This window comes from Hyaena hyaena, unplaced genomic scaffold (genome assembly GCF_003009895.1).
Source record: "Hyaena hyaena isolate Hyena2069 unplaced genomic scaffold, ASM300989v1 scaffold_44, whole genome shotgun sequence".
Lineage (NCBI taxonomy): Eukaryota > Metazoa > Chordata > Mammalia > Carnivora > Hyaenidae > Hyaena > Hyaena hyaena.
In genome coordinates this window covers 4,155,400-4,168,366 of record NW_024080676.1, presented here as the reverse complement: position 1 = coordinate 4,168,366, position 12,967 = coordinate 4,155,400, and the positions used below count along the sequence as shown (strand labels likewise).

At 42.7% G+C, this 12,967-nt stretch overlaps 1 protein-coding gene across 1 annotated transcript in view; it reads left to right on the top strand.

Annotated features, from left to right (window-relative positions):
* The window catches only part of PIK3AP1 (phosphoinositide-3-kinase adaptor protein 1), a 123,891-nt gene extending 112,143 nt beyond the window's left edge, over positions 1 to 11,748 (top strand). Inside the window, exons 16-17 of the mRNA XM_039230220.1 lie at positions 1,398 to 1,516; positions 8,245 to 11,748. Coding sequence (XP_039086151.1) covers positions 1,398 to 1,516; positions 8,245 to 8,302 — 177 coding nt within the window. The 3' untranslated portion in view covers positions 8,303 to 11,748. The remainder of the gene's footprint in view (positions 1 to 1,397; positions 1,517 to 8,244) is intronic.
* Positions 11,749 to 12,967: the final 1,219 nt, after the last annotated feature.

Here is a 12,967-nt window from a genome sequence, read left to right as displayed (position 1 = left end):
AAATTGTTCACTTTAAAATGGTTAATTTAAAAAAATAATAATAAAATAAAATGGTTAATTTTATTTTACATGAATTTCACCTCAATAGAAAGAGGAAGAGAGGAAGGGAGGGAGGGAGGGAGGAAGGAAGGGAGAAATAGAAATTCGCTCTGACTAGTTAAGTCTAAAAGGGCATGTGTGAGAGGGAGCTGGAAAAGTATCAGGGAATCCAGGGGCAGAGATCCCATCCTGGGCTGGGATCAGGAGCAGTGGAAAATGCCGGAGCCAGGCCACCGTGCCATGTGTCCCCAGGGCCACACGCTCTCATCTCTTTTCCCTTGTGTGTGTCTGCTCTTGTGTCTCACTGTACACTGGCCTGTTCTGCTCCTGTGCTTGGATAGTGCCAAACTGTCCCCTGAGAGCCACAGGGCCTCTCAGGAGGGGATGGGCTGCCACCTTAGACTGAAGCCCAATTTGGGTCAGGGTGTCTACCCCCATCCAGTGACCGGGGGTTGGGATGAGCAGGAGGGCTCACACGGGTCACTGCCAACCCAGAAGACTCCCTGAGGTAGGGCCCTTGAGGTGGTCCACCTCTCCAGTGCATAGCTTATATTAATTACCCCACGACTGAGGACTACTCAATGCTCTGCTCTCCCAAAAAGGGACTTCAGTTTAAAAATAAATTTCTCCAGCTCTATCTGGTTAAATAGAGCAAGCTTCTCAAACTTTAAGATGCATATGAATTGCCTTAAGATCCAGGGCACCAGGGTGGCTCAGTCAGTTAAGCATCTGACTGTTGTTCTCAGCTCAGGTCTTGATCTCAAGGTCCTAAGTTCAAGGCCCATGTTGGGCTCCATGCTGGGTGTGAAGCCTACTTAAAAAAGATAATAATGATTACCTAGGATCTTGTTAACATGCAGGTTCTGATCAAGTGGGTCTGAGGAGGAGCTTGAGATTCAGCATGTCTCACAAGCTCTCAGGTGATGCTAATTTGATGGTCCACAGAGGACACTGAGTAACAAGGACCATTAATGATCATTTGGGCCCCATTGTCTCCTCAGTGACTGTAGGAATCAATGGAAAGCTGCCCTGGTGTTGTTGGGTTCATTTTTTTGTTAAGTTTATTTATTTTGAGGGGAGTAGGTGGGGGGAGATAGAAGAAGAGCAAGAATCCCAAGCAGGATCCACATTGTCAGCAGAGCCTGATGCGAGGCTCAATCTCACAATCGTGAGGTCATGACTGAGCTGGAATCAGGAGTCCTCCACTTAACCCACTGAACCACCCAGATGCCCATGGCGTTCATTCTGATTGTGAATAACCTTCTGCCAAAGCCTGAGGCTTTGGGCTAACCTAGTGTCCCACTATGCTGGTTGCTTAAAGAAATCTTCGCCTTTCTTTCTCATCTTTTTTCCTGTAGGATAATGAAGTCCCTGAGGTTACCAGAAGCCGCAGCCCATGCCCCCCACAAGTGGACGGAGCACCCACTGTGCCCCTTGAGAGGCCCCCCAGGGTACCTCCAAGAGCAGCCTCACAGAGGTAACATTGACGCTGACAAGAAATGTTTTCCTCACTCTCTGGGTTCCCGTGGGAGGACAGTAGGATTTGGGGACATCTAGGATGCGCGCAGAGCTAACTGAAATACCTACTTTTGAGGTGTTTTAATGTGCCTTCTTTGTTCATTTGACGCTTTATTTGAGTACAACTACTTTTAGTAGCAGTTACCATGTTTCATCAGTGAAGTACATCAGTAAACATCAACTTTTTGAGTAATTTTTATGTTTGGTTAGAATTCGGCTCCCTCATAATAATTCCCTTGGCTGTTTTGTGGGGACAGTGCCTTTCGGGGGCCAGGAGATAAGAAAGCACTGAGGATGAGAATAAAGGTGGGGGGCAACTTGACGTGGTGGGGAGCATGGCTCTAGTGCCACACTGTCTGGGAACAGTGAACTTGGATGAATTATTTCACTTTCATGTAACTCAATTTCTTTGTCTGTAAAATGGGGGTAATAGTAGAATGTCCTCACAGAGTTGTAAGGGTGGAGTTTTGGTCCATCGTAAGGGCTCAACAGAATGAGTGATTTTTCTCACTCAGGACAAGAATGAGCAGATGGAGATTTGGAGATAGGCATTAGGCAAAGGAGTTTAGAGTGTTTGCTGGGCTCCGAAGTCTGTCTTTGTTTATAATAGTACTCAGGCCTCTGGTAGGAACCTTTTCAGGGTCTCATGGACAGAAAAAGCAGTCCAAGCTCGCTTGCCTGCTCATACAGAAAGGGGCCTTGGGAATGAAAGCCTAGGTTTGTTTTAGTTGTTTATTCTTTGATGTCTAAAATATAATGTGGGAGGAAAATGATTAAAAGGTGGAAGCTTTTTTTTCAACCAGGGTTGGGTTTTTTTTTTATATATCATATTGAAACTTTTAACTCAAATGAATCTCATCAGTGCCATTTGTTGAGAAAGTGCAACAATGAGGCTTTTTTTCTGGTGTTCTGGAAAGAGAAGCTGACTCTGTGCTAGGGATCTTTCCATTTCTCCCTTTGCTGCTTACCACCCTGGCGTGTGCAAGATGCAACATTCACATGCTGACGCTTGTGACATAGACCTCCTGTGATTGCAAATGGTGTCACGTTCACCGGCATGTTTCCTTGGCACAGACTAGAGGTCACATAGGAGGATATTAATCCTAGAAGGACCTGTAGTGATAATCTAGTCCAGTCACCTAAATTGGCATCATGTCCTGTTGCTTCAAAATTATTATACAGCTGGTGACTGGGGAGGGGTGTTTACGGAGTATGATTATAGCAATAAATGCTAAACTGTATTGAGCACTTACTATATTACTAGATATTATGTTAAACACAGTGAATGTATGATCTCTCTTAACTACATCTACAACTCTAAGAATTAGATATTTAGGATTATCCCAATTTGCAGATATAGACACGGTGGCTTGGGCGGATTGAGACTTACCCTGTGTGGCAAACCTGACTTGAGGCCTCCAGGGTCTTAGTCATTTGGTGATACCTGTCCAAGAAAGTCATGGTGTCAGTAGGAGGAGATCCAAGACCTAAGACCTGTAATTCCTGGAGGTTGAAGAGTTTGGGGGGAGTTAACTAATTGTACCAAGATGAAAAGATTGTTCCTGAAAACTATAGCTGCGAGACTCTGTGGGATTCTATTAACGGGAGAGAAAAAGAGAACAGCCAGGGAAACAGGTTCCAGAAATTAAAGGATAGAAATGGAGGCATTTATGGGGCACCTGGGCGCTCAGTCGGTTAAGTGTCCAACTTCGGCTCAGGTCACCATCTCCCGGTTCGTGGGTTTGAGCCCCGCGTCGGGTTCTGTGCTGACAGCTAGCTCAGAGCCTGGAGCCTGCCTCAGATTCTTTGTCTCCCTCTTTCTCTGACCCTCCCCTGCTCACGCTGTCTGTCTGTCTCTCTCTCAGAAATAAATAAAACATTAAAAAAAAAAAAAAAAGAAATTGGGATACATTTAAATGTGGCAACAGAGATAACAGATGAATTCTGGTAGGAGTCTGGAAGCATGCTTGTGATAAAAAATGGGAGCAAAAAGGAAGAAAAGCCTTTTTACTAAAGAAATGGTATTTGCAAGGAAATCTGTAATTGATAGAGCATGGCATTTGGGTGCCTTTTTGGTGTGAAGAAGGATTTGCAAATATGTGATTGTTTTGTAAGTATGCAATTTGCATAATAAAATGAGGAGCTGTTTGAGTGAATAATAAAGCAGGCCAGTCTCCTGAATGGCTTCCCTGCTCAACCCACCGTTAGACAGGAGGGGAGGCCAACCTTGGGGGTCTGCTCTCCACTTCCAGATCTGGGAATGAGCAACTGTTTTTTGGCCCATGTCTCCTGACCCCCCTCTCAAACAGCGCTGGGGGAACAATGCCTGTCACCCCCTCTCCATCCTGGTCCCTTCCTCTGCTCACTCTACATGCTCCCCAGAGCTTGAGCTGCCAGTGAGGACCCCGAGTCTCCACTTCCACCTCGGCCCTCTGTTTCCTACTCTCTGCCGGGGCCCTCGACCCAGAGGCCCCACAGATATCTCAAACATCCCGTGCAGAACTGAATTCATTCCATCTGTCATTCTCTGTCCCAAACTGCCTTCCTCTGGTGAGTTCCTGGCCTGAGATAAGGGCCCGGTTCTCTCACTTCGCGGAGAACCTGACCCAGGTATCTATCATCCTCCAACCCTGCCCCTCTGGCAGCTCCCACAGAGTGTGTCTCCAGACTCTGTCCATTCTGCTGCCCTTTCAGCTCTCAGATCCACCGGCTCTCCATCTGTCAGTGCCTACATTTCATCCTTGCGGACCCACACTCACCTCCCTCCTCTGCGCTGCGCCACATTGCACTTTAGAGCAGAAATTGCTGATGATGTCACTTCCTGGTGTAAAGCCTTCACATTGAGTGCTGTATTTTTTAGCATGCTGTGGCCCTGTCTAGCCTCAAGTCCCAGCCTCTCCTGTACTCACTGATGCACCACTGCTTAAGGATTCCCAGTAGGCTGGGCCATTTGGAACTGTGTCTTTGCTCAATCTGTTCCTGTTGCCTGGAATGCAGCCTCCCTCCTCCCTTCCAATCTCTGCTTAGAAAATTCCTACACATCCTGTAGGGTTTTGGGCTAGTCATCATCCCCTCTTCTACGAAGCCTTCCCTGAAGTTCCTCTGTTTGTATGATGAACCTTCTTATGGCTCCCCAAATACCTCTGTTAGAATTCATTCCATGTTATGACCCCTCTTTACATATGTTTCCTCAAGTGGATGCCCCCGAAAGAATAGGGACTGTTTTTGATTAAAACGTTTTTTCTACTGTCCCCAGGGCTTAGCATAGTAGCTGGAACAGAGTAGGAACTTAATAAATATATATCATGTAGGTGAGTTCATGGATGGATGGAGAGATTGGTACTGTTTGTGTTAGACTACCCATCTCTTAAAAAGTTAGCCATCAGGTCATCTGCCACAGTGTAGGTAGCTCATAGATTAGAGGAAAGAAGCTTCACACCTTTAAGTTCCCAATGTATTTCAAAGTCAGGGAAAGCAAATGGTGAGAAGAACAGGAGCAGATGCATTATGTCTCTGCATGGCTTTTCCCTTGCAGGGCATTTAGTCCGTATAGAGTGGGCAGCTGACAATGTCACATGCCTCACAGGTAAGATCCTGCCAATTGATTAAAACAAAGCAAAATTTAAAAAAACAAAAACAAAATCCCAAATCTTACTGAGCCTTTGCTGCTTTGTTTTTAAACATATTTTGCCATTTACAAGTGATTTGTCAGTCACTGACAGTCTGTGCATTCCCCTTTCAGACGTGGCCAAGGCCCTGTGTAATCAGAACACACTTCCAGAGACCTCCTGCAGTGCCAGAAGTTAATCCTGTAGGTGCAGAGTTGTGAAGAGGTCTGCGGAGTCCCTGGCAGGGGCTGGAGCAGTCAGGGAGTGAGGGTACTTGGGACAGAGGCTATTTACTAATAGAGAAGTTAAAAAATATTTTCAACAATGTTATATTGTACAAAAGCATAATAACAGTCCTACTTTGTTTTTTTAATATTTATTTTTTATTTGAGAGACAGAGAGAGCATGTGCGAGTGAGGGAGGGGCAGAGAGAGAAGGAGAGAATCCCAAGCAGCCTCCACATTATTAACAGAGTCCAACACAGGGCTCGATCTTATAACCATGAGATCACAACCTGAGTTGAAATCAAGAGTTGGATGCTTAACCAGTTGAGCCACCAGGGGCCCCACAGTCCTACTTTAAAAGAACATTAATCAACATCAAGCTTGCTAGGTTCTTGAACAGAACTCAGCAGCAGCAAGACCTTACCTTCAACAGGGAGGAGAAAGCAGCCAGTTCTTAGGTATCTGTGGGCACTCATGTCTCCAATTCGAGCTTCTCAGTGTCCTGGAGAGGCTGTTTCGCCACAGACCACCCCTTGAGCCTGATTTAATATTCTTTACTTCCATGGTTCTGATATGTCTGTAATCACAAATCCATTTCCCTGAGGTGGGACTTCCAATCCTTGGTTGGGATTGTTCATCAGAATGAAATGCAGAGATAGTTTGCTTGCAAGACCCTCCCCAACTTCAGAATGGGGCAGCAGAGAGAGGAAGAAGGTCCAGGAGGAAATCATGACTATCTTTGCAGTGGATGGGAAATTGTAAGACTCATGGGGCATACGTCGGAAATATCTTTATTCATAATATTAAAATTATTAGCTTTACTTCTTCAGTACCTACTCTAAGCCAGAAACAGTGCTACCCACTTACTAATTGTCATTTCCAGGCAACACACAACACTCCAATGTAAGTATCTGTAGGTGCTTCTGTTTGGCAGATGAAAAACACATTTGGAGAAGTTGAACTTGTCCTTCAGATATGTGTATAATTGCCTTTGCTATGTGTTCCCAAAGGTACTGGACTTCCCCTATCCAAACAGTACTGTTTACTGATTTTTCCTGTTGTCTGTTTTATCCATTACATTCTCAGCACTTTGAGGGCAGAATCCATTTCCATTTTACTTGCTGTTATATCCCATACCCAGGAGTATACACATAGTAGATAAATGTTTTTTTGAGATGGAGCGAGATGGATAGGAAGGAAGAGAGGGAGGGCAGGAGGGAGGAAGGAAAATAAGAAGGAAGGAAGGAAGCCAGGAAGCCTCAATGTACTCAGGTAATAAGTAAGGCTGACTGGCCTTCAGACGTTTCCTATAAGCCCATGGTTCATAGGTCAACATGGGGAGATGGAAGGAGACTGTTCATTTGTTTTTTCTGGATAAAGAGACAACCACACAAAACCGTCTATTCCCAGGGGCCATAGCAGGACCTCCTGAGGATGTCTGTGGTGGTTCTTTTCTACTCGCTTCTCCATCTTGTTCCCGTGACGGCCTCTCTTTTTCTCAGCTCCTTTGTTATTTCCTTGACCTACGTAAAACTTGCATTCAAGAGACATTTAGTAAATATTTAATCATTGATTCATTCAGTCTTTGACTGTGCAACTCCAGGATACCACAGTTCAATTACAGCACCTGACAAAGCTCTCTTTCTTGACTTACTGACTTGCTTCCAAGAGAATTAAATATTGGTTTTACAGCACACATGTGGAAATACCATCCACAGTTGGTGAACCTCTCTGTAAATAGACTCACCCAGGTCTATCTGGAATGGCATTTAGGACTGTTTAAAACCCATCCAGAATAACATGGAGGGGGGCTTCTAGGAAAGCAAATGTGGAATTAGGACAATACACTTAGCGATCCCACAAAGGCATAGTTGTAAGAAGCAGACTTCAGAAATTCTTAATTCCTTTCTCAAGGGACCACCTACTACAGTATGTCTCCTGCCTGGCTGCATATTTGAATCATTGGTGTCTTAAAATATAGGCTTTATTATTTAGATATGGCAAGGTCAGCAGATCAGGAGACAACTGCTCTTGAGAAGATAGTTTGTCATACTCATAGATCCCAAGAGGAGGGAGCACATTATGCCATGGGGGCTCAGGGGGCTCACTGGGGAGGAGACCAGGTCTCTGTCAGGAGAAGGACAGTGGAGTAGGAGAACAGTGGAGTGGGCAGTGAAGTGGGCAAGAACTTTTATTGTGGTTTCTGCAGGAGGGTACAAGTAAGATAGGGTTGGCAGAGTTAGGATTGGCTAGTTTGAATAATTTCAGTAGGCTCTGGGGCAAAGGTCCCTAGTTGTTCCTAGTTGTCTGGTGCCTGGTCCTGGAGTGATTAGGGCAGATAGATAGTGGTCCAAAAGTGAGAGCCCATGAAGGAAGTAGTTGGTGGTATAAGCTGGGATTGGTTCGTTTGCATATGAAAGCTCTGCTCATTAGCAAGTTGCTATCTCTAGGAATTAGTTTACCTTGGGAGGGGCATTCCCTCCAGGATCCGCAAGCCTCCAGGTGTCAAAGCATCAGAAAATTAAAGCCGTGGTTAATATAACTCATTGGGGGAGGGACACTATTAAAAAGTTGTGATGCTCGAGGCTTATCCTCTAGAGATTGTGATGGAATGGGTCTAGGAGAGAGCCTGGGAACTGGTATTTTTTAAAGGTTCACTGGTGATTCTACTGTGCAGAGCTAGGGCTGTGATCCCCAGCTGGCACTGTGGATGCTGGCATCCTCCTGAGGTCCATATGGTTTCATTAATTAAGGAACGTTTTCTTTGTGTAGTTTACCAAGTTTGCAACAAACCATGGATACCTGATACCTAGTTAATCACATTCATTTTAAAATAGTTTTATCTTTCATTTCAGGCCTCCAACCAGGGACACCTTCCATCCTCCTCCACCTGTTCCACCCAGAGGCCGCTGATTGCACTTCCTAAAACCTTTCTGCTTCAGGACTTTGAGACTTGCAAGTTCAGCCTGTTAATGATGTCTTCGTGTTGAGTATGATGGCATGACTGTTGACCTTAAGACCTGCTCTCATGGCTGATACTGTGGAAGCCCTGCTGGTTTGGGCTTTCCTTGAAGAGGATATGACTAAGGCCTGAAGAAGTGAAGAACTGAGGCCTTTATTCACCATCACCAAGTATATTGATCCATATCCTTGTTTACCAAAAGGAGAAAGACTTAATGGGACTACTTACCTCTAATTTGGCACGTCAGAAGCCTGAAAAGATTGATCAGAAATGTACTTTATGAGTGATTTTACTAAAATGCACTTATATTAGGCCTTACTTATTTGCTAGTCCAGCGTAACTTCTAGAAGTGGTTATGATTTAAGACTTAAAGTATTCCAGTAAGAAGATATGTCCTGACTTTTAAATGGTTCTTCAACTTTTCTGTAGATACAGGAGGGTGTTTAAATGTTGGAGCTGGTCACACAGAACAAACTGAAAAAGACTTTAGCGAGGGGTTAGTCCTAATTCCTTGTATGTGGAATACAAATCTGAGGTTCCACAGAAGTCTGGAACCATCTCTAGGTAGCCAGTCACTCTCCCTCAAGAAATGCCCGCATGTAGAAATTCAGTCACTGAATGTTGACCTTCCAGAAATGTCCTTCCTCCATATCTCCCGGGCATGGGACTATCAAGTTTGGTTTTTGTTTTTGTTTTTGTTTTTGTTTTTTTTCCAATCTGGGCACTTATACCTCACTATGCTTTCAAAATAGTGATGTTACCAAGGAACATCTATAAAGGGTTGGGAACCAGAAGCTTGGGATACCATGGACCCCATTTATTGTTCTGCAGTCTTTATAGATCTTACAGGTTCTGGTCATAAGGAGAGAGAAGGATCCTTGACTTTTTCTCTGCCAAGGGGTTAGAAGAGAAAGGAGGAGTGTAAAATAGAAAGTTATCTATTTCCTTATAAATGTATTATTACCAGTAGGCTTGGGAAATGTTGCAGAGATTATAGAGCCATTATTATGTCATAATTGTCATATGTCATTAATATGTGATTAATTTTGAGTCATTGGCACAGAAATCTACCTTCAAAGCACAGATCCTTAATTGATACTTAAACACACAGTAAAATTAGTATCAGACACATTTCTTTAAAAAATATCAGAAATCTGGTGATTTTTCGTGAAATGTATTCTCTATCCCACACAGATATATACAAGCCACACTATTAATGATCTATTTAAATACAGTTTTATCGTGTCCTTTTCTAATGATCTGAGGTTCTGTTTCAATTTCATTCATCAGTCCAGGAAACAAGGACTCTTATTGAAGTTAATAGCTTCTAGGTCGTGGGTCTTTTTTCTGACATATAATACACTATTGGCCATGGCCAGTAAGAGAAGATTTGTGCAAATCACCTACCACAATGCCTGGCACATAGTAGCCATTCTGCTGTGGTCTCTTTACTCTTCTTGTCACTTATTTGGGAGAAAGAGGGTAATGCAGGATCAAAGGAGAACAAGAAATTATAATGTTGGTATTGCTGTCCTTTCTCTTATTTATAGATGGTTTCTTAAGCACATTTGGTTTTGATGAAAGCTGTACTTTTTTATATTCAATATCTCTAAGCCCTCTCTTGGGATTGCCGAATTTAGATTTTTATACATTCTTTAATAAGCATTTAGATCAATAACATGGCAAAACTTACTGCCAGCTAATGGTGTTAGCATCTTTGTATGCACATCACTGTGCAATATTGGGATATTTTATTACATTTTGTTCTTCTGTGAAAGTAATGGAAAATATAAAATTGAAAGTGCTGATTAGAAACTTGGGTCTGATAAATGTGACACACTTGAGACATGGGTGGAAATGGTCCAGAGTTCATTGCACATCTGGTCTGCTCCATGTTATCAAAGAATGTCTTTAATGATGATGTGAAATTCTGCATTCTTTAGAAACAGCACTACCCATTATGACATGAATTTATTCAACTTCCACATACTCAACATTTATACACATTTTTAGGAATATGTTATGTAACAAAACCATGAATTTCAATACAGTGAGGATCCAAAACCAGATTGTAACTAGGTACCAAACAGACTGTTAAAAATTTCTCTGTGTGATGCTTTGGGAGGCAACGCATCCCCGTCCTTCCCCAAGATTTTATGAGCTGGTTCAATAGAAAGTGAAGCTATTAGTCAAATTCACTGCCATTGCCTTTCCTTCTAACTGTACAAGGTACATTGCCCTCCAGTTCCTAGGCTAGTATTCTTCCTTCATCTTGTATTAAAACCTGAGAGTAGATAACTCAACAGTATAAGAAGCAAAGCATGAAGACTGAGAGATTATGAACAAGAGGCTGGTGTTGCAAGCAAATCATTTAACTTGACATATTTAATGATGTGAATAAACCTTAATGCTTTGCCATAAGTAGGCAAAGTGATAGTATGTAAATTACTTCGGTGAGTAGTTTTACAAGTCAAGCTGAATACCTATTCTTCCCTCCATTTTTCTGGCTTTGTTGCTAAAAAAGAGAGGTTTTATTTCATCCTGTATCACCTCAATAGTTGGGATTTTTTAGATCCCTGTCCCATATGCACCAGGAAATAAGATGGTTTTCTGTGCTCCTCTGTCAAAGAATGGTGTGTGGCTTTGCAGCTGGTTGGCTGAGGAAGTATTAATACCGACTCATTTGAGTCTGAGAACCAAATGTTTTAAGTGATTGCTTCTTGAAGAGAGAACTTAGAACAATCATAAAGTTTTCCTGTGACTAAAACATTTCAAGCAAGAACAGAAAAGATAGAGGTGCAAAGTGATAAATAGCAATAGAAGGACTGCCCCAACCCAGAAGTAAGTACTGGGAAGAGCAACATTACAAAGTAGAAAGAAGGAATACAATTTCAAAGAAAAGGTGATCTGAAACTGGCCCTTGTACACAGAAGGCAAGGAGAGTAAAGAAAGAGGCAGCCCACTCCAGATTGATAGGGTAGCAGTTTTAATAAGCAAGGAAATTTGCATACAAGGTTTGTGTTGAGCGGTCATAAGGCAAGTAGATCTTCCGCATCTGCCCACCAGAATCTTAAAAGTTCACATAGAGAGGCCTTAACTGGGTACCGTCACATATACTGTCCAGATGATCTCAACAACATCTTACTCACTCAAGGCTATGTCCTTAGAATAGCTCCCACTTTGGGAATGGTGGGCAGAGTATATATTCCAAAGACAGGGAAGGGGGTGAGGCTCTCTGATTGCCAGGGTCCAGCTCAAGGACCAATTGGTGGTCAGATCCTTTCAATTACCTTCTCTAGCAGTAGCTGAGGTTGGAAATCAGAAGATATATTATTTATAGAGCAAGACTTTTGAAGATCATGTTAATCAAGAATGAGAATAAAAGATGGAAATTGTGGGTTTCTGGATTATTTACTAGTCATAAGCCCTTTCACCAACTGAGTCTTATTAGGACTACCACAAAAAAGGCCATATAGCCACGGGGGGGGGGGGGTGTTTCCTTTCACTAGCATGTTTTCTCCCATTCCCTTTGGTGTCAGGGAATGAGGTCATTAATCAAGATGAAGAACCTGATGAAATAAGATACATCAATGTTTTTCACTCCGCAGTCTGCCAGAACAGCTCTGATTTTGATGATGCCCCTGAATTCTATTTTTTTAGCCTTGAGGTCCTCATTTTCCAAAGATATTTGAAGCTACAGTCCTTTCCCCTTAGCCTATTAATTAACTCTTATTACTTCTTCCTATACCTATCATCAGACTTCTATCACCTAAAGCCATTTATCATCATCATTTCCTAGTACCTCTTGGAATTCCTGGCACATAGTAGACGCTTGATAAATGGTTGTTGAATTAATGACCCTACATGCTCTTCCCTCCATTAAACTTTCCCAAATACTCCACCAAAATAGGGTTTCCTCTTTTCTACTTGCCCATTGTTCCTATTGCCTCTTGAACATTTGCACAGTTGGTCACATTTTGTGCAGTTCTCTTTTTGTACTCTGTTCTCTGTTGTGTGTGTAATTTTCTGGTTTTAAGTCTACACTCTCTAAATGAATGCTTTTACTTTTTTTGTGTGTCCTCCCCACCCGGAAGCAACTGCCAACCCAGTGCTCCCCACAGCACCTAGCAAATGCTTGCTGCCTCAAATCTGTGTAGGCTGGTGATGGATGTTTAAGCAAGAAACTACTCATCCATCTTAATTCAACACTTAGACTGCTTGTTCTTCAATTGCACATCATCACTTGATTCAAAAGCAGTGATTATTCATTCACGGAGCATTTACTGAGCTTTCACTATGAGCAAGTCACTGCGCTAGGTGCTGTAGGGGATATACAAAGATGTATAAGACGTCTCCTCCAATTTCTATAGCAATTACTGGTGTAGGATTCATTCAGCAATTAATCATGTACTACCTTGTGATGTCTCTTAGACTGGCCAGAAAATATTGTGTAAATCCTCTATGCTATTTGGCTTTTCACTTATTAATGCCTTCATCCGTTCATTCAGCAAATAGTTTGAATGTATATAATGTGACAAACACTATTCCAGCAGCTGGGACAGATACAGAGATGAAAAAATGATAGTCCTTGCCATCAGAAAAGGTCAGAATGTATT